Consider the following 21,648-nt stretch of genomic DNA (forward strand, 5'->3'; position numbering starts at 1 on the left):
ACTATTATCACACACACACAACAATGATCTACAAGTGAAATCGTGGTTTTATTCATGTTTTGCCCAACTCTGGCTACTCCCAAATGGAACAGAGGAAAAGATTTTTTTTTTATTCTTCATGTCACATTTTATGGTGATGCACCCTAATTGCACCTTTGTCACAGCTATAAATCATGAATATTCTTAATCTTGCATATCTTGTAAAAACTATATGATTGCATTTCCTCTTGTAGATAAAAGCAGACTTAGAGACAGATCTGAATTTTACCAAGACTCAGTTAGGATGGTTGGACACATCCCTTCTGTTGCCTTATGCATTGATGCAGGTACAGTGGGTCATTTTTCTCCTTTTACTACATTGAAACAGATAGACATTCAACAAGTGTATTGTCAAGGGGCAAAAAATAGTTCACATAGCAAATTCATGTGGATCAGTATTTTAAGTCTCACAAGTTCACGCAAGTTTGGACGAGACAAGGTGGGGGCTCTCACAAACTAATGTAGCTGAATGGAGTGATTTGACTACTTTTGCTAGCATGAAATATACATCTCACAGCGTCAAGTGAGTCAGCTCAAGATTAGCAGCCACCTTAAAGTCACTTCTTTAACCGTGTTAGTTTGTGAAAGCTCCGTGTGAACTCAAAAGAATGGCGAAGTGCTGATTCAGCCTATTAGTGTGTTTATGTGTTATTAAGTAGTCTTGGATAACATCTTAACACATCGAAACAGTAACCTAACTGTAAATGGCTCTGAGCCGCAGTCTACAGTTCTGTTCAGAAAAGGTCCGAATATTGGAGTGTGCTGTGTATCAATGTCAGTGCCGACAGTCATTCACAATAAAATACATCAGAAAATACACCTGAAAACATATGTATAAGATGAAAAGAACTTCCATAATCAGGTATAATGAATAACTTATTCGTGGTTGTAATTTTACGTTGTATACAGTAGTTTGTTGTGATTATGATACAACCAAGAAATCACAAAATACTGTTGTTATTCTTGTTTATTTGTCATTGAAACAAACAGCTAGATTTAAGTTTGAGGTTGATTCACCTTTGACTGAAAGTCACAGTTTGGGTGCATACGAAATGTGTTTGGTTATGATTGTAATGAAGCTTAATTAAGTTGAATAGTGTGTGTGGTTAGTAACTGTAATGATTACGGTATGTTGTATAATATTTTCAGATGTTCATGGGTCCAGTTGGGGATAAATTTGGTCCAAGAAAAACGTTTGGAGTCTCCCTCATATTGTCAGGACTGTCTATGGTAAGATTACACAACTGTTGGTTTAAATGCTCTCTGAAGAATCTGTCAAGGAGAAGTCCTACATTCTAGTTCTTATACATTACAGCCATGTTGAAGTGTCAACTACAACTTGCATATAAGTTTAAAACTGAACATCAGCTAATGTTGGAATTATCTCTAATAATAAATCTATTAAATGAAGCAGTAAATCCTACAGGTATACACATTAACTTCGTGGAAAATACAGTTAGACTTTGATTTATCCTGTGGACTTACGTCTAAGAAATTAACTGTTAATTAGCTTGTAATAGCTTGGAACATATAAGGGGGTCAAGATGCATGTTTTAATTTCTTCATAAGTAGTGAAATTTTGTTGTCTTGTTATCATTTGATTTGTATCCACAGTGCCAAAAGTTGTGTTAAGTAGGTAAATTCTAATACAGTAATGTTCACAATATATTTACAGACATCCTTTGGTCTTTGGAACAGTTGCTATATCTTTGCAGCTCTTCTCTTTCTTAATGGTGCAGCCCAGGTAAGACATCACATTCACACACACACGTGTCATTCTGTTCTGTTTGTAATAAAACCTTGATATGTTTACTTTGATACTTTAATACCAAATATACCTTAATTTTACACCTGCTTACTGCAAATAGTAGTGCATCCCATGTTGAATCTGATGTTAAAGTCTGTACTGCAATCTGTATTATAATGTCATATGGTAAACCATGCATTACTGTTTGTACAGTCTCAGTGCTGGCCAAGCAGTGGGAAAGCCGTTTCTGCATGGTTCTCAGACAGCAGCAGGAACACAGTGTTTGGTGCCTACGGGACTTCTGCATTTGCAGGAGGGATTATAGGCACAACACTCGCAGTGAGTACATGTACTTCTTTTAATGTCTTTGTATTTATCATACATCTGATCGAAGTGTTACAGCATGCTCAAGAATGAGATAAATGATCTAAAATATTGCCCATGATCACACCCCAAGCTTGAAACAAAAAGGATCAGGATGGCATTTTTCCAAATGGGGCACTCTTTAGCATGAATAATAGCTTTAAAGGGCACTATTTTCTGCGTGCGTCTTTAATAATGAATGTGATCGATAAATATTCTAAAGATATTTAAAAGTAAAAATAGCCTACTCAACACTCAGCTGTGGATTTGTATGCTGAAACCTTTCCAGTTTTCAGGACCATACCAATTGGAAGTGATTAAAGGAGAAATTTGCAATTCTCCAGTTTTAGACATTTATATGGTGGTCATTGCACGTACTAACCATGTGGGAAAAAATATCTATCCCTGGTACAATTACAATGTATAGCCTGCTAGTTAAAAAGAGCAAACAAGATGTCCCAAACAATAGACGAATTGCAAAATTCACAGTAAGCATTTCCAGCTTTAGGGGATTATCCAAAATGGGAGAACAACTAATTTAATAAAACTACTGATCATTACAGGTGCTTTGTTTAGAGCCTTTAAAAATTACCAATAAAAAGATGTTTAGGCCTACTTTTGATTAAGGGTTTAAAACCGCCGTGTCCATGTTTGTTGTGTAACCGGATATCACTGAATTGTACGGTGTCAAATTCGGAGAATTAATGTTATGCATATTACAGAAAAATGCAATAATAGTTTTCTAACCAAATTCAACTTCAATATGCACATGTAGGCCTCTAGTATACAAAGCTTCTTCAATACAAGCTGTACACAAGTAACAAACTCAACAATCTTTGGTATACCTTAATTCCGTAAGCTTTTTGCATATGAAAAGCAACTTTCAGTGTAATTTATGCACATTTTAATTTGATTATGGAGACAAAACTATATTATTTGCATTGGTCGGTTTCAGGGCTTTACAAAAAGAATAATTTCATCAGTCAAGTCAGAATAATACCTTCATAATAAGCTTGAAGAAACACATTATAAACATGCAAAATGGTTGAAGAATTACAGGAGTCTTAGTTAATACATAGCAGCTGTGAAGAGGAAGTTATCTGTCAGATGACATAATGACACTTGGCCTGCAACTTGACTACAACTGAACTAGGCTCTAAAGAAAACTTATTAGTGTTATGCATACACAGGGAATGGAAGATAAGACATCTGCATCATAAGAAATGTCTGTATCACAATCTGAATACAGTTTGTTATTAAGCACTATAGTTTGTTGTACAGTCTGGTGTGCATTCAGTAATTATATTATTAACATGTAATAAAATGCCTTAGAATTTACTGTCACTGCATAAATAGTTCACTTGTGAAGAGCATGTACTGTCTGTATTTGCAGGTGTACTTACAGACAACATATGGGTGGAGAAGCGTTTACCTGCCTCCCAGTGTATTTTTGGTAAAGACTGATGCTACTTTCTGCAAGCAAGAGCATTCTATTTTTTCTGCTGGTTGGATATTTGTTCCATCCAACAGATTTAAACCTAATTTGAATCAGTCAGAGGCAAATGTTGTATCCAGGTTTGACATGCTATTTTATTTTAGCTTGCCATTATGACAGGCAGAATATTGTACTCCTGTTTGTGATGTTAATACCAGGATTCTCATAAGACTTATGTTTTATTGATTCCATTGATTGATTTATCATGATATTTACTTGTAAATCACATTCAGTAGTGATCTCTAATGCCCATTTGACCTGTTTGTCTTAAATCTGGTGAGTGGCCCTATGATACCTGTTGTTTCTTTTTGATAGGTAATTATAGGTGTGCTTGTACTGTTCCTGTACAGACAGCCTGGCGAGTTAGGTGTGATTGTTCCTGGGAAAGGTGAGTGTGTCAAGCAATAGCAAGATCTGAATCTAAAATCTGAAGATGGGAATACTTTGAGGATGAAAGTCAAAAAGAGAGGAGACCAAGTGGTGCAGAGGGTTGACGTATTGCTGGTGATTTGGTGTGTGACCGAGGTGCATGGTTGGAAACCTGAACTTGTCTGAGCCAAGTTTTAGCACTAGTGACAGTGCCATATCGAGAAGGTGTGGTCCGTAGTGTAAATAAGAACATACATGTAAATACTGTTGCATGATATACATGTATGTACTTAATGTGAACCATATTTTTCCTATATGTATATATGAGACCTCATCTCCGTGGGCTCATGTTAATCTTTAAACATCTCTTCACTAAATTATGACTTTAATATGATAGCAATCATATTTATGGCCAAAACAAACTGACAGCTTAGCTGTAGAAAAACCCCTGTTACCAGGTTTTTGACAAGCCACTTCACACCTGAAGTGGATAGCCTTTTGTCTTTAGTGGAATGAGACAGTGATGACCTAAATGAACTCTTAATACTGCTCCAGTTACTCCTTAAGCCTCAACATCTGTCAACCAGAGGTTGTGCCAAATTATTTTTGACTTTGAATTTTTTGATTTTCAGAGCCTTCTGCAAAAAGCAGTGCTTCAGAGAATCAATTGAATAGCTGGTTTGAAATTTGGAAAATTCCGTGAGTTTCTTTCTTCAGTTTTGTGAAAAGAGCTGCCAGTATCACATTTTATACAAAATAATTAGTATGGTGGTTTTTCACTGTATTTGATATGTTTTATTATTTAATATTCATGATGATCATAGTATAATTGTCCATAACATTATCACTGCAGTAGATGCCCATTGGAAAGCTTACAACTGGCCTGGCCATACATACACAGTTATGTGTGCCATTGAATTTGCAATGGCAACATAAAATTATGCAGCTGCCACAGAGTGCTGCCTGATTTTTTTGATTATTCTGAACCATACAGCCATGTTTTATCTGAGTGTGTCATCTAACTGTTTGTATCCAAGTCATGTAGGTCAGAAAACATGCCCACAGTGTTAACCCACAGTGTGCACATTTATATAGTAGTGTCCCATTCAGCCAACTAAATGCTTGTTACTGGCTGCGTACATGTGTCTGTTTTTTATCTCTGGTTTAGAACAAAAGCTGTGGAAAGGGAGACATGGAAATATTTCTTGAAAGTTGTTAATTTGTAAAAGCACCAGATAAACTGCCTAATATTTATCATTTTATTAGGCTTCCAGGCTTCGCTTGGAAGACTATTGTTCTCGCTAAGATTAATTTTCTTCTTCTGACAACTGTTTTTTTTTTTTTTTTGCAAGAAAACTGCATGTCACATCTGTTAACTTTCTACACATGTTCATTACTAAATGGCTTGGGCTACCTGCTGGAGTATAAAACTTCACCCGCCTGTTTGTTACCCATTCTTTGGCCATATTGGAGCAGTATGGAAATATAAAAAAAACTTTTCCAGAACTGCTGATATAATAGCGTTGAAAACTGATATGCATGTACAAGACTACTAGATAGATTACTATTAGGTGTAGTTTGGCTTGCAGAATACAACCGTGGTTTTAGTTGTTTCCTGCGATGTATAGTGTCATTTTTCAAATGTCACGTGACTGGAAACTGTAATAGCTATGAAGCTGAAAATTGGTCAGTAGATACATCAACAACAGATCTTCATTTTTGACTGGTAGGACTGTGGGACTACGAGGGATTTTTATTCATAGTCAGCTTGTAACAGTGCAATATTTCCTAAACCGGTAAAAGTAGAAAGGTGAAGCATGTTTTGACATTTTGTACTGTTTGGCCAGTCACATGATTTAGTGGCCATTATGAATTTTATTGATAAGCTTAAACCATCTTTTTGCGTAAAACGGCTAATGTTCTTTGAATGAAATGTCACTTGCAAGTTTTAGGTGGATCACTGTACCTGTATTATACAAAAAGTTTTTGTTTGGTATGCAAGTTATGCTGTAACTGACCAATGAAATTAGCTAAAAAGCAGGTCAAGTAGGTTCAGGTTATGACCAAAAAAACCCATAAAAAATATGAAGCATGACACCAAACCTCCCAGCATACATACATTCAAAAATTGCAAAAAACGTCCCATTCAAATAATGCAAGCGCTTCGTGTTAGACTTCATGAAACCCATACACTGTAGAGTGCCAGACTATCAGTCTTAGCAGCCTAGAGTTCAAGTCCAGTTTACCTTTTCCATTCTTACCAAATTCATTTTGGATTCAAGTATAGACACAGTGGTTCATTTGTTTGAGATCGCGACGCATGGTATTGTGGAAATAGTTTTGTTTTGTTGAAAATAAGAGATCTGGTTTCGCCAAGGTACATGCAAGTCAGTGTTTAGAGAGTTCCTTGTCTAATATGGATTATGTCTATTATTTTTTTCCTCGCCTTAGACAAACATGGGCTCTTTTTAGAAGTGCATAGAACTGATTGAGTTGAACGACCTGTGGTGGAGACTGTTTACAGATCGCTTGGAAGCCTGTATAACTGCATGCAGGTCTAGTTTATTTGATTGTTGCTGACCACCATATTGAGATTTGTTGTTAGTTTTGGGAAGACACACAGTTTTATTGGAGCAGCTCCCAGTGTTAACCTTCAGTCCTTTGTCAGACAGTGTCGACTTGCACTACTATATTGGTATAAGACTGCATTATAATCAGCTCCCAATTACAAGAAGTCAAAGACCTGGATTAAATCCACAGCTCATTCTCCATCAGTTAGAAATAACTTCATTGCCAATCTTACTACAACAAATATCTTTCTTTCCGGTGACAAATAGGACTGGATTCAGATCCACAGGTTGTTTTTACCTTTCAATTCAAATGTTTTTTTACCTTTAAATTCAGATGTTTTTTGCTTTTAAATTCAGATGTCTTTCTGCCTTTAAAATTCAGATATTTTTGTACCATTTTGCAATAAGGTTAAATCTTTCAGATTCAAATATCTAATGGTTATATACCTGTGGTTTCAGTTGTGTGCCTGAGATAGCTTTGGCCATGTTATGTCTGAAGATTGTGAGATATTGCATGTACATGTGGCTCCCTATGTATCTACAAAATCATGTAAGTACTTCCACCTAACACATTTTTTTTTATTTTTGAGGTGTTCCTTCACTTGATATTGTTTCAACATACAAACACCTCTCCACTGTATTCTGACCAACCTGTAAACATAGCTGATCTAGAAATAAATGTAATGTTTGATTTCTGATCAATGTTTTTCAAATGCCTGCCTGATAGAGTCTTTGTGGTTCTTTCCATACGAAGATAAGTTATGATTTTGTCTCAGATTTCTGATATTTGGTAGTAGGCGTGTTCATTTATTCATTTCAGTTGAAATACTCAAAAGGTATGGCAGGTATGTTTTCCACGATGTTTGAAATTGGAGCCGTATTTGGTAGTGCAGGAAGTGGTTGGGTTATTGACAGGTAAGCATTTTTTCTCCAGAATATAGACACCTTCGTTAAACAAAAGTGCATGATGTTAAATATCAGGATATCAGAAATTACTATCCATTGAGCAGAGTAGATTATTTGCTATCTGAGTGGTTAATTACCCTCCAGTCATGACACAGATTCTTTGTTCTACCAACTGAATATGACAAAACACACTCTATCTGGATATTGCTACAGTTTGGGATGCTGCAAATGCTGTATAATGAATGATGTGGTAATGCAAAAGGCTATTGGGATATCGTGACATAACAGTTCAGTGAATTTCATTATAACTATCTAAAACACTGGGACTCATATACTGAATGTTAAGTAGTAAAGCATTACTAACTGCGTGCTTCTTTTCCAATTCTGTACAATTTTGAAGCTCTTCAGGTTAATGATATCAGTATCAGGGTTGATGGAGAGGCTTGACAACTATTGTTTTCCACACCAACTGTGTAAATACTTTTTATCCCATCAGCAGGCTTGACAGATATAAATTTCCACACTCACCATGTAAATGGTTTGTATTCACCCTCCACAAGCTTGACAGCTATCGATTTCCATACACATGATATAAATACTTTGTATCACCTTCTCAACTGGCTTGACAGCTATCAATTTCCACACTCAGCATATAAATGCTTTGTATCCCCCTCTCAACAGGCTTGACTGCTATCAATTTCCACACTCACCACGTTGATACTTTGTATCCCCCTCCCAACAGGCTTGACTGCTATCAATTTCCACACTCACCACATTGATACTTTGTATCCCCTCAGCAGGCTTGACAGCTATAAATTTCCACACTCACCATGTAAATGCTTTGTATTCACCCTCCACAAGCTTGACTGCTATCAATTTCCACATTCACCATCTAAATACTTTGTATCCCCCTCTCAACAGGCTTGACTGCTATCAATTTCCACACTCACCTCGTTGATACTTTGTATCCCCCTCTCAACAGGCTTGACTGTTATCAATTTCCACACTCACCATCTAAATGCTTTGTATTCACCCTCCACAAGCTTGACAGTTATCAATTTCCACACTCACCATCTAAATGCTTTGCATCCCTCTCTCAACAGGCTTGACTGCTATCAATTTCCACACTCACCACGTTGATACTTTGTATCCCCCTCTCAACAGGCTTGACTGCTATCAATTTCCACACTCACCATATAAATGCTTTGTATTCACCCTCCACAAGCTTGACTGCTATCAATTTCCACACTCACCATCTAAATACTTTGTATCCCCCTCTCAACAGGCTTGACTGCTATCAATTTCCACACTCACCACGTTGATACTTTGTATCCCCCTCTCAACGGGCTTGACTGCTATCAATTTCCACACTCACCATCTAAATGCTTTGTATCCCCCTCTCAACAGGCTTGACTGCTATTAATTTCCACACTCACCTCGTTGATACTTTGTATCCCCCTCTCAACAGGCGTGGCTGCTATCAGTTTCCACACTCACTGCATTAATCCTTTGTAACCCCCTCTCTACAGGCTTTACTTCTATCAATTTCAACACTCACCACATTGATACTTTGTATCCCCCTCTCAACAGGCTTGACTGCTATCAGTTTCCACACTCACTGCATTAATCCTTTGTAACCCCCTCTCAACAGGCTTGACTGCTATCAATTTCAACACTCACCACATTGATACTTTGTATCCCTCTCTCAACAGGCTTGACTGCTATCAATTTCCACACTCACCACGTTGATACTTTGTATCCCCTCTCAACAGGCTTGACTAATTTCCACACTCACCACATTGATACTTTGTATCCCCCTCTCAACAGGCTTGACTGCTATCAGTTTCCACACTCACCACATTAATACTCTGTATCCCCCTCTCAACAGGCTTGACTGCTATCATTTTCCAAACTCACCACGTTAATACTTTGTATCACCTTCTCAACAGGCTTAACTGCTATCAATTCCCAAACTCACCATGGAAATACTTTGTATCCCCCTGTCAACAGGCTTGGCTGCTATCAATTTCCAGACTCACCTGGTTGATACTTTGTATCCCCCTCTCGACAGGCTTGACTGCTATCAATTTCCACACTCACCACGTTGATACTTTTTGTGAGGGGTTTGTCAGGAACCAGGCAAAAGGAGGTGGCGCACTCCAGTTGCCTCTACCCATAATTCTGACCCCATCTGATTCTATGTGAGAATTCTTGAGCATGGTGTTTAACACCAGTCAAATAAATAATTTAAAAAATGTTTAATCTAAAATGGTTTTGTCTGTTTCTTTCCAGGTGTTTTCAGAGCCGTTCAGTGTTTGGAACCCTGGTGTCCATGTTGCTGAGCACCTTAGCTTTGGTTCTGTTCTATCTTAGTTCTGAGTGGGGAATTGTCTTCAACTCCATATTTCTCATCCTGGCTGGTCTGTTTAATGCAGGACCAGATGTCATTTTAGGTAAAGTATTTTTGAATGAGGTAAAAAAAGTTCTTGACTTGGTGTTGTATATTGTGCATTTAAAATAATCCGTGGTTTGTTTCTATAGGCGTAACATACGTTCAAGTGACTCTTTAGAGCCACTGCCCCATATTGTGCAACAGTAATCCAACAATGGTTGTACATCAGCATTATAAAACAAAATTCTGTCATGGTGTGGTAGATACTTTTGATGGTTCATCAGAGCTTTTATATTTGACATAATTTGCAACAGATCTGTATACCCATAAGTGCTTCCTAGGAACAAAGTATGAGCTCTGCTATCCAAACTTGTCCAGAGGATAATCTGTTCTGAGAGATTACCTACCTCTGTTTTCACAGGTCAGATTTAAACTTATTAATGAAATTTTATTCCCCTATGGACACAGGATGCATTGTGTTTTATCACTGACAACATCTGCACACTAGAGATATTAATTTGCTGCCTATGGGCTCTACGCCAATTTCTTAATAAATTCCCAGATTATTTCTGACAATTACAACAGACTAGGACATTGTCTGTTGATTTGGGGATTGTAAGTCATACTAGCATTGTTACTTCAATTAAAACTGGTAACATGAAACACAGGAATGCAAATTATCCCTAATTATCACATCTTTACAGCATAAACTTTGTCTTGGTCAGAAGTTTTATAAAATTATGGGTTTTTCATTTACCGTGAATAATTTTAGTTATTTAGGTGAAAAGCTTTAGAAACATGATCAGTTAGTTTTAAAAGTGGTTGATTGTTTTGGATTATTGTGATTAATACTCTGCCCAGAATTTGCTGTTAATTTTGATCTCCAAATTCAAACGAATTATGTTCAGAGATACATGTAAGGTGTAACCTGGGTAATTTAAATTCTGTACCACAATGTTTGTTAATGTGGCCTGGGTATTTATGGTCTGGCCAGAATTTTACGGATTTAAATTCCAGTGTTATGCAAAATGTTTATATAAAGATTTGTAGCATCTTAAGTTGGGAATATTTCAACATCACTAATAGAGTCAAGGATAAAGTTTTAAAAAAATCAAGATACAAATACAACAATACAAGTACAATATGATGAGATGAGGTGAGTATACAGGTCCCGATAGCACAGTTGGTTGAGCGTCCTCTTCGGGAATGATAGATCTAGCGATCAATTAGCCAATCAGTTATCATTGGCTGTGGTTCTCTTGTATTTATATGCTTTGATTGATAGAGATAGAGATAGAGAGATCTTTTCCTCAAACATCACAGTTTTTTTACTTCATGGAAGAATGTTATGGTTTGCTGCTGTCTTTTCATTTGTTTTTCTGTTTGCTGTTGTCACACTATCTCATAAGGTTGTGAACATGCTTCCATGACATTGGATGTTAGACCATAGAATAAGGAAGAGGTGATTAATTTCTAAACTTTATGAGGGGACATAATCCAAGGATTACATGGTCTTCATGTTAACATGCTCTCTTCAAGTCACATCTTTGACCTCTTGTAAATGCAGATATAGACAGCCCAGATGTCTTTACAGGTGGATCATTGCCAGCAGAGTTAGGAGAATTAAATGGCCGGAAAGCCGCGGCTGCAGTTGTGGGATTGGTCAATGGTATGTCATCATTGGTGTATGTGCTTTGTAACATAGTGTTTTCAGTGTGTTCATTGGTCAGACAGAAGTCATCCAGAATACTTGCTGCTGTCATAAAAGTGAAATATTCTAGGGTACAGTCTGTCACAATTACATAAATTTAAAGTGTTCAGAATCTGTCATTTTGCTTGTCACATTCTGTGCCTAAATGTATAAGCACATGAGTTATGTTGCATCTGAATGGAAAATTATGCCTAACAAGCAAATTGGAACCAGCATACATTTTCTCAGTTATGTGAATTATTTCAGATTGTCAATTTGGAGCAAAATTATTACAAATAATAATGTTGATTAAAGCAAATGTATTATTTTACAGGTTTTGGCAGTATTGGCACGTTCATGGAAGGACCAGTGGTAGGCTTGGTAACGAGTGTTTGGGGGTGGTCTTTTATGTTCCATTTGTTAGTAATGCTGTCATTGCTTGGAACAGCATCCGTGTACAAGGCTGCTCTAAATTACTCTAAGCAACAGCAACTGCAGCACTCAAAAAATGAGCCACTGATTGCTTTGTAGAGAATTCTATCTATTAATTTGTGTCAAAATGAGTTGTTAATGTAAATGTTCAGGTTTTTATGTCAGAAAGTAAAGTATGTAAGATAATCTCAAGTGTCTCATAGACACAAAGCACAGTATAAATCATTGTGTTCCAATGACCATGTCTTTTGTATGTGGTAATGATTACCATAAATTACAAAATTCTTGACTCAATATCTTTTGTGTATTAGAATGTTGGTAAGAGGGGTATCTCAAAAAGAACAGCCTCTCCGACTGTATGTGAGAAGGTTTGTCAGCAACCTCAAATAAATAAGTAAATCAAAAAGTACAGGATGTATTGAATTGACGTTTTCCTACAAGCGACCGCTGTGACAGATTTCTCACCGAATCTATTTTTATAATACAGGTATTTGTATCATGTGTTGCAATATAAATGGCTATTGTGTTCTTATGTCAAATTATAGTTTTAGTGCATGCTAACTTATTCAATATATGTGATCTACTTTTTATCAGAGGGTTTCTTAAGCATTGTTATTATAAATGTAAGCCCTTTGCTGATCTTGAGCAGCTGTAAATCTTATGAATATTCAAACCCAACAATTAACAAAATCAAAGTATTTGTCCACACAAATTTTTTTTCTATCTTTACAGATTTTACTCACATATGAAAACAGTTGACACCTAACCAGTGAGATTGCAGCCTCATTCTGTGAAAACTTTGTTTCTGGCTTATATATATATATATATATACTTATACATATCAAATGTGCGCACACCCACACATTTACATTTGTATACACGTGCTGAGATAATTTAATACAGCAGTGTACTGTGTCCAGATTTGCAAGGCAATGAAAAGTGGTAGGGAGAGGGGCGCGGAACGCTACAGTAAAAAGTACTCATTAATTGTATCTTTTGGATGCAAGAATGAAGCCTTGTACCTTATCAAATATTGCAAGATTTTCGTACGTTGATAATAAAAGATTACCGTAAAGAAGACTTTCTACGTCTAGAATAGTCTCCATAGGTTTGAAAATGTCTAATCTGCATGCTGCATACCTAGGGCACTTGTGACAGAAAAGGTTGTGTAAGCAACCTTTGATTTAAAATCCACCGGCTCAACATGCCGAGTCTTGTGAACGTGTGGTTTTAGCTGGGAACAACCCAGACGAAGCTGCGCGTGGATAATTTCAACTTTTCTGTTAGGTCTGTAGTAATATTTTAGAACCTTAAAGTCATCTTTACAAAGTGACCTACAAAAATAACGAAATGTACTTATTTGAATATGATAAGGAAGACTGTTCCACACTGGGGAATAGTGGATGGGACAAATGAGTTGGCGAATAAAGATGTTCGGCAATGGGGGACTCGCATGCAACAGAAGTATTGTCTTTTTGGCTAGGTGCCTCAGAGATAAGTCGAATCCCATGACATAATGTCTATTTCGTCTGTGTAATTGACCGTACAATCCGGAAGGTAAACACAGAGACGGCATCATGAAACAAGACCGGAAGTTTCTACTAAACCACGTAGCTTCGATCATCAAACTCCAGGCAATAATATTATTTTAACTTCTGCCACATTCAAAGAGAGCGCCCTTATATTGCTTTGTAGAGATGTTACCACAAGACAAATGGTAAGAGGTTCATAGCTGTAATTACATGTACTTTATGCTTTTCTCACCACATTGTGTTTTGATGTGGTATTAATTAAGTAATTTGCATACATAATTATGCTACAAGTCAGCAAAAAATTTTATGTGGGGTTTGTTTTGTTATGGAAGATTTTTACGTTAATGCTTGTATGGCGTCATTTTATATATTCAATGATATACAGTTACCTCTGTTTTGGTGCATATAGTTACATATACTTTTTTTCTGAAATCATTGCATGGTATTGGTCTTTCGAGGGATTTAACAATAGGTGTTGTCAGTATTTATATTTCGGACCTTTATCCTTTCTTGTAACATTATATCTCTATACCTACTGAGGTGTATTCAGTGAAACTTACATGTACAGGCTCATGGATTCACTAGCAGGTCTACTTAACTGGATTGTTGTGGCCTATCTGTGAAGTGATACACAATGTCGATTTGAGCGCTTGTGTGATTTGACTGTGTTCAATAAAAAGGGGGTTTCTAAATATTAATGACTTTTTTGTTTGCTAATGCGTCAGATATTCCTCTCATTGAGTACCTGGATGTTAATGATAAGTGTTGATCTTGTCCAGTGAGTTCGCTAATTTGGCTTTCTGTACGAGGTTCGTCAGGTACCTGACAAAACACGATGGTTTCCACAAGACACTCCAGCTCCCTCCAGGCACCATGTTGTCCTTCGGGCTCTTAGGTTCCTTAAGTTTGATGGTAAGACTATCCTAGAACAAATGGGTCTAGGGACTATTGGTTCCCGGTAGCTGTAGGAAGCCACATGCGCTGGGATCAAACAATTGTGAAGCTTAGAACAAAATTGATTTTAACGTTATTCCTGGTCAAAGGGGGGGCCTCAGGGCTATAAGCCGGTTGTACGTGGGTTTACTCACACCATCAAATAAGCGAAATGTTGTTGAGGCGGGCGTAAAACTATAACTCAAAAGAAATAAATCAAAACTACCACAGTTTACACGCGCTCTTCTTGCTAGTATAAAACAATTCCATTCACTTGTAGCAGTTAGTAATGTCGAAACAGACGTTCATATACCGGCCGTCAACCACAATGACCGCCCTATACCAGCCGTCAACCACAATGAGCGTCCTATACCAGCCGTCAACCACCTTGAGCGTCATATACCAGCCGTCAACAACAATGTGCGTCATATACCAGCCGTCAACCACAAAGAGCGTCATATACCGGCCGTCAAACACAATGACCGTCCTATACCAGCCGTCAACCACAATGAGCGTCCTATACCAGCCGTCAACCACAATGAGCGTCATATACCAGCTGTCAACCACAATGAGCGTCATATACCAGCCGTCAACAACAATGTGCGTCATATACCAGACGTCAACCACAACGAGCGTTCCAGGTCATTAATCGCAAGGACAATGCCCAAAGCGACGTTTAACACAAACTACCAAAGAACCAAGAAATTGTATAGCCCTAAAGTGCGAAATAAGTACGGAATGGTGCAAGCAGTCAGCAGTTTTCAATGATGTTGGAAAGACGCGCAGAATGTAATATGCGACTGAATGAAATCAGTATTGTTATTATTGGAGAAGTTGCCGATGATAAAATATTGTCTCAGTTGCGTTTTTATTGCAACTAATTTAACGAGATGAAGATACGGTCATTAGTCGAGGGTTACATAAGGTGGAATCCGACACAGACTGGAGATTCTGGACGCTTTGTCCATCTTTACTTAGAAGAACATTATACTCGGCGTAAAATTTAAGAAAGTTAGAGTGGAGGCTTTTGATGGAATAATCTTAACACACTAGTTTTTGCAGTAATAACTTATGACCTTTGAAATCGTCACATAACATGCAGGATCTAACAAATACTACAAAGCGAGATATGCACACGCCATACGCAGGACCTTTCGGTGTATTACTGTCTAAGTAAGGATAATTTACAATGGTAAAATTGAAAGTATCTCTTTTATTCGTAAAGTCTGCGAGAGTGGAAATCGTTTTGGCCTTTGTGAGATGTTCCTCTATTTTTAGTGTTTTATAGGTCTGAATCTTCTATTTTCCTAGATGTTATTTTTTTGGAGCGTCCAAGTTGAGGTCAATTCCACAAAGCCATATCTGACTAAAGTTAAAATTTAAAATACAACCTGAAAGCTTATTTTTTCGGTTTTAGATTTCAAAATTGTGTACACCTCATCATTATTGTCTTACGCAAATATGCCCAAATTTCAACTCCCAGTACCAAAAACTAAGTATTGTGAAAATGTTTATAGTTTGACTAAGTCATAAATGGCTTTGTGGAATCGATCCCTGGTGTTTGGAGATAAAAGCTATAGCTGTATTAAGTAACTATGTATGCATAAGAGGGGCAATATGATCACTGAGATGTCCCCCATTTAACGAAGAATTAAGCCACTATAGTAATGGTACTTCGCGTCCATGTGGATATATAAATTTTAGTTCTGTATATATAGGCCTATATAGGCTGTATAAAAACAGAAAATATCAAACGTTATATGTGCAGCACTACAAGAATTTATGTTTTATTTATTTATTTGATGTAGGTGTTACACGCCATATATACCCAAGATTTTTTAACTTTCGATGACGGCTGTGTTAATTCGTTAACGCGGAGTAAACCACCGACCTTCCCATTGCATGGATGTACCTGACAAACCCTTTGACTTGATTCCGCAGCCGAAACAGTGATATCTACACATGTAAAAATAATGACTTAAAAATACATCTACGTACTGCATGTGATAGATACGTGTATATATTCACCCCACGTTTGAATTCGCATGTTGCTAGCGCGTGAATATTGGTACATCGTTAGTGTAAGTTTTTCTATGGCTCACGGAGTCAAACCGAATAAATAGGCAAAACATTCATTTGACTAAAACAATCCCTTGCTGATAAGCATATAGCCAATCAAAATTGTTGAAACATGCTGGACAAACTTTTTTGTTGAGGAATAAATCCCAAATATAAAGAAAGCTTGAAACCAAATCTGGTGAAATCCCGTTAGCCAATAGCCCATCATCTTGGTTTAAAATTGACAAACAGTAAGAAAGACTGAAACAATTTGACTAAATCCCACCCTGTGGTTTTAACTTCGGTTTATGGATTGCCGACAACACTCGATGGATAAGGAACAGCATAAACTCAGTATATCTCTCCACTCAGAATAAGATGCATGGGGAAAACATAATTGATCTCTAATTACCAGATGCCTTCAGCTGTATCTACATGCATTCATATACATGACTCAGTTAAGTTCGTGAAATAAGCCACAATCAGTGGTAACGATGCGACATGTTTCTAAAATAATAGTTTTTATATTGCAGTGCGAGAAACCTGCATGAAACAACTATATACAAGCCCGCATATTTTCAGTTAAAACATTATTGCAATATTTGAGCAGTTAAGTAAAGTTTCTCCGTGCGTGTCATGCTTCCAAATAAATCGCTGTATACATGTAAATGTAAGTTTTTTTGTGTTGACACAAAGTTGGGCATATGAAAATCAATGGAAAGTGTTCGTTTCAGGGTAGGTCTATGTTGACCAATCTAATTGCCAACATTGTAATATTGTTTGCTATCGTGTCTGCAATAGTTCACTAGCTAACTAACGCAACATTAAGTTTTTAACGTCATACAGACTTGCAGGTCTAATTTACCCAGTTTACACAAGACGAGAATGCATCAATCTCCCTTTTAGATATTTCTCATGCTTGCATACACGTACATCCGTTTTCAGCATACTGTGATTAAGTTATCCACATTTTGGCACACAAACTTCCATACTTTATAGAACGGTACCTAAAGTCAACATAATCTCTGCCGCTATATATACATAGAAAAATGAATTACGACACAGTTATAACAGAAAATATGTACAAAAAAACCTATATAGTTCTGAAAGTGGAGAAGATGAAGTTCAGCATTGGAGATAAGACACTGACAGACAATTCACTCCGAGTAGCCATGTTGTAGAAGCCCTTATTAGGTTGGCCAACCACTAGCGATGAAAGCGTCACGTGATAATTGGCTGCCACTTCAAAAAACCTATTAGCTCTCGTTTGTCAGTGTGGTTTCTCATAGTGGATATTCAGATATCGATGCAATAAATTGGATTTTACAGTTAGTTTAAGTGTCAAAATTGAACCATTTAGAACCACACATTTATGAGCAAGGAACTGAGAACGCCTGCCAGTGTCACAATGTGTATAGATGTTGGACGGAATGCTGCAGTAACTTGTTAGAGTGTGCTGGCAACAAAACTGCTTGGGAAAAGGCGTTGCTTGAAAAAAAATATTGTGACTTTGCATTATTTTTCCTTAGCAAAGTCACATTTATTACGAAAGTATCTTCCCAAAATAAGAATGAAAGGATCCGTTATCAATCAGGAGGCCCTGCTATGTTACAGCAAGCTAGGCCAAATGCATTCGGCCATGCAGGATGAGGGCAAGCAGAACAGCTAAAACACGACGCTTGTATCCACGAGCATAGCCCTGACCGAGAGCCCAACTAAAAGAAACTTCGGCCGTTTGAACACGGATGGTGTTTGGCTGGGTATCAGGGGTTTTTGTTTGTATTTTCTCATTGTAACATTGTTTAATACCGATGGTACGGGAGAACTAGGTTTCGTGACGTCACTCTAGACAGCTATAACATGACAAAATGGCGTCACCAAATGAGTAGCTACGTACTGATGATTGTTTGCTATTTATTTTGTTGATAAGCGGTGTAAAATATTTTACAACATTTCTGTACAACTACTTAATTAATCAATTCAATGTTAGTGACTGACTTTATATTCACTTTAAATACATTTCGTACAGGACCTTTCCTAGAATCAACTCATAACAGTAAGTGCATCTATCACCTGCAAGGAAGCCTCAAAAGAGATTTCAAAATGAACGGCGTGTACTACATGAAATTATTACTTCCAACGGTGAAAAAGGTTTCCAAAAAGGCTACTGAATACAAAAAGGTTTTCTTCTAATCCTGTATATGGTATCTTATGGTGTCTTCGCATATGGCAAAGCGAATTCTTGTATGCAACATTATGATGATTTTTTTTATACTGTCCAGGCCCTATTTCGTTTCACGTGCCACCGAATGTGGGGCAACAGTAAAATATAAGTCATACACACTCGCGACCGTACCAAAATTTCCTTTCGTCATTGACACGTGTAACACAAGCTTATATGCGAGTGGATATGTTGGACGTCCATATTATTGCAAAGAAATAATGCAATTTAGAATACCTTTTTCCTTTTCACACTGTTAAAGTATAGCAAAACTTATATACACTTTACTAACAGTGTATAGTGTTTGTTACAAAACTTCCTAACATCGAGTTGCAAGAAATAAAATTATTTTTTCGTTTATCAAGGTTATATAATACTGAAACATACACAATATACGGTGTGAGAAATATAGTTTAGAGAAGTCGATCTGACATTGCAGTATATTTATAAGAAATTAGTGTCGCTCTACGTCAAAACATACCGCCCATTACCCATGCAGCATGCCACGTGCAGTTGGATATTACGGCACCGGTGGCAATGAAGCCTTCTTTCGAAAATAAGCTTACGGGTTTTAACAACATGACTTAGAAAAAGCATTCTAACTGCGTTTTCCTCGCAATCATATCAATCTAGAACTTGCGTGTCACTGACGAAAATTTTGGTAGTGACCATGAATTTAGCTGAATATAGGCGACAAGTTAAAAGAAACGATAGAAAATAGGCATGGCCCAGCATATCGCATTATGTACTGAAAACATTAAGACATCAGATAATGCAAACACTGGATTAATATTACAGTTGTAGGATCAAAAGGAAGGAAGAGAGAAATAGCATAAATTTGTTACCTTTCCTTGATCGTATATAGACAGCAATGATAGCAATGTAAGGTATGGTTGGACAAACCCAATCTAACAGTTTTCAATAAAAAAGGTGTTAATTTAGTAATAAAAAAGGAATTTTAATTTCTATATCACAAGTATATTGCCGTTACCACTTGGATGATCTTGGTGAAACAAGGCAGTACTGTGTGCATATAGTTCATATATAAATCCACTGGACAAAACTAAATGAACATTAAGCAGCTTACATTTTAAACACCAATTGTCCGAGTGTATACCCCCATCACCGTTAAATGAAAAAACTGTAAATGTAAATATGTTGTATATCCTATAAATACATGCCATGCTTACAGAAGAGTGGCAGATAATACATTGGCCACATAACGAATTTCGGATCCGGTCTGACTGTATACACAGACAACAAATTTTTTGAGGAAGATATACCAGTTTTATTCCTCGCCTTGCAAGTTTAATTTTTTTTCCTTTCAAAAAGTTCGCTATGGAACTCAGGCTTTGTGTACATGTTAAAAAAGCATTTTTTTATCAATAAGTACAAACACGGTCTTAATGGAAGCCATATAGGCCATAATAGGTCTTGACCTTACTGACCACACTTGATTATTACTTAACCATACGCATTGTCACATATTGTTTAAGAATGCTAATCTTCTCAAGATTAATGTTAATCCTTTTCTGATCTCTCTTTATAGCTCGACAGAGGTAATACTTATGGATAACAATTCCTGGATTTATTGTGTTGGTGACGTTTTGATGTAGGTTCTTACATCGTTATCAAACCATATGTAAGAACCTACATCGAAACGTCACCAACACAATAAATCCAGGAATTGTTATCCATAAGTAATGCCTCTGTCGATCTATACCATCCCAATTCCTAAATGCCTCTGAAAGAAGTCTCTTTATAACTGTTTACAGCGGTCTTGTTTGAACATTTACTTCAGTATTTGTTGCATGTGACAGTGACCATGCAGTTACTCCCTGAAAAATGCCCATGCATGCATATATATGAATAAAGCCTGATCAAACTCTTTTAATCCATTCCTTGATAAACAACGGCAACATGCCGAGACAGTGCAGTCGAAATACAAAGATGTCAATAGATGATTTATTACTTTCCAAGACTATGTAGATGCACGACAGTCCCAAAAAGAAATCGGGTATTTGCATGTCTTTTAAATGTGACTCACATGCAGGTGATTAGGCTCATGCTAATTTAGTTGTCTCCGGTATATTCCAGCTTCTCTCTTCTAAGTAAGACATTGAGTATACTTTCCCTGTCATTGATTTTCGTGTAAGACTCAGGAAGAGGAAGAGACGTTGCTCAATCGGGAAATCAGGGATTCACTATATATATATATATATATATATATATATATATATATATATATATATATATATATATATATATATATATATATATATATATATATATATATATATATGTATGTATTACATCCCATGAGTTTTACTATTTACAAAGTGCATATAATACAATCGATCATTTGGATGCTGCATGGTAGCATACAGTAACAAACAATGACGGCGCCTACATAATGAACCACTGCAACATGCAATCAAAATTGCACACTTAGCAGAAACAATTAAGCATTGCATGATCAGAAATTGTGAAGAAACGAGATTGTGAATAATACGTACATAGGTTGCGTGTACAGACAGTTAACCACACAGACAGGCAGGGTAGGCCTACAGATATATGATTACTGTAACCTCCTGCAAGAAAGCTTCACTACAAAATGTGAACGAAAAATTTTGTTAATTTTAGTCCAATGTTGCGGGATACATTTTATTTGCTGAATACATGTATGTTGACAGTATAAATACATGTACGTGCTGGCTTCTTCTCCAGTCCTACGTGGGAAGGTCTTCCAGCGACCTGCGGATGGTCGTGGATTTCCGCCAGGCTCTGCCCGGTTTACTCTCACCATGCTGCTGGCCGCCGTCGTATAAGTGAAATATTCTTGAGTACAGCGTGAATCACCAATGAAATAAATAAAACCCATATATACGTACGTGTCTGACT

General features: G+C 36.9%; 1 protein-coding gene across 1 annotated transcript in view; it reads left to right on the top strand.

Annotated features, from left to right (window-relative positions):
• Positions 1-12,821, top strand: part of LOC135471968 (uncharacterized) — a 17,004-nt gene extending 4,183 nt beyond the window's left edge. The window contains exons 3-14 of the mRNA XM_064751434.1: positions 234-326; positions 1,189-1,269; positions 1,715-1,783; positions 2,000-2,125; positions 3,543-3,602; positions 3,960-4,032; positions 4,646-4,712; positions 7,043-7,133; positions 7,404-7,498; positions 9,782-9,942; positions 11,476-11,550; positions 11,906-12,821. Of these exons, the coding sequence (XP_064607504.1) occupies positions 234-326; positions 1,189-1,269; positions 1,715-1,783; positions 2,000-2,125; positions 3,543-3,602; positions 3,960-4,032; positions 4,646-4,712; positions 7,043-7,133; positions 7,404-7,498; positions 9,782-9,942; positions 11,476-11,550; positions 11,906-12,102 (1,188 nt within the window). The 3' untranslated portion in view covers positions 12,103-12,821. The remainder of the gene's footprint in view (positions 1-233; positions 327-1,188; positions 1,270-1,714; positions 1,784-1,999; positions 2,126-3,542; positions 3,603-3,959; positions 4,033-4,645; positions 4,713-7,042; positions 7,134-7,403; positions 7,499-9,781; positions 9,943-11,475; positions 11,551-11,905) is intronic.
• The last annotated feature ends 8,827 nt before the right edge of the window (positions 12,822-21,648 follow it).

The sequence above is a fragment of the Liolophura sinensis genome, chromosome 7 (genome assembly GCF_032854445.1).
Source record: "Liolophura sinensis isolate JHLJ2023 chromosome 7, CUHK_Ljap_v2, whole genome shotgun sequence".
In the NCBI taxonomy this organism is placed as follows: Eukaryota; Metazoa; Mollusca; class Polyplacophora; order Chitonida; family Chitonidae; genus Liolophura; species Liolophura sinensis.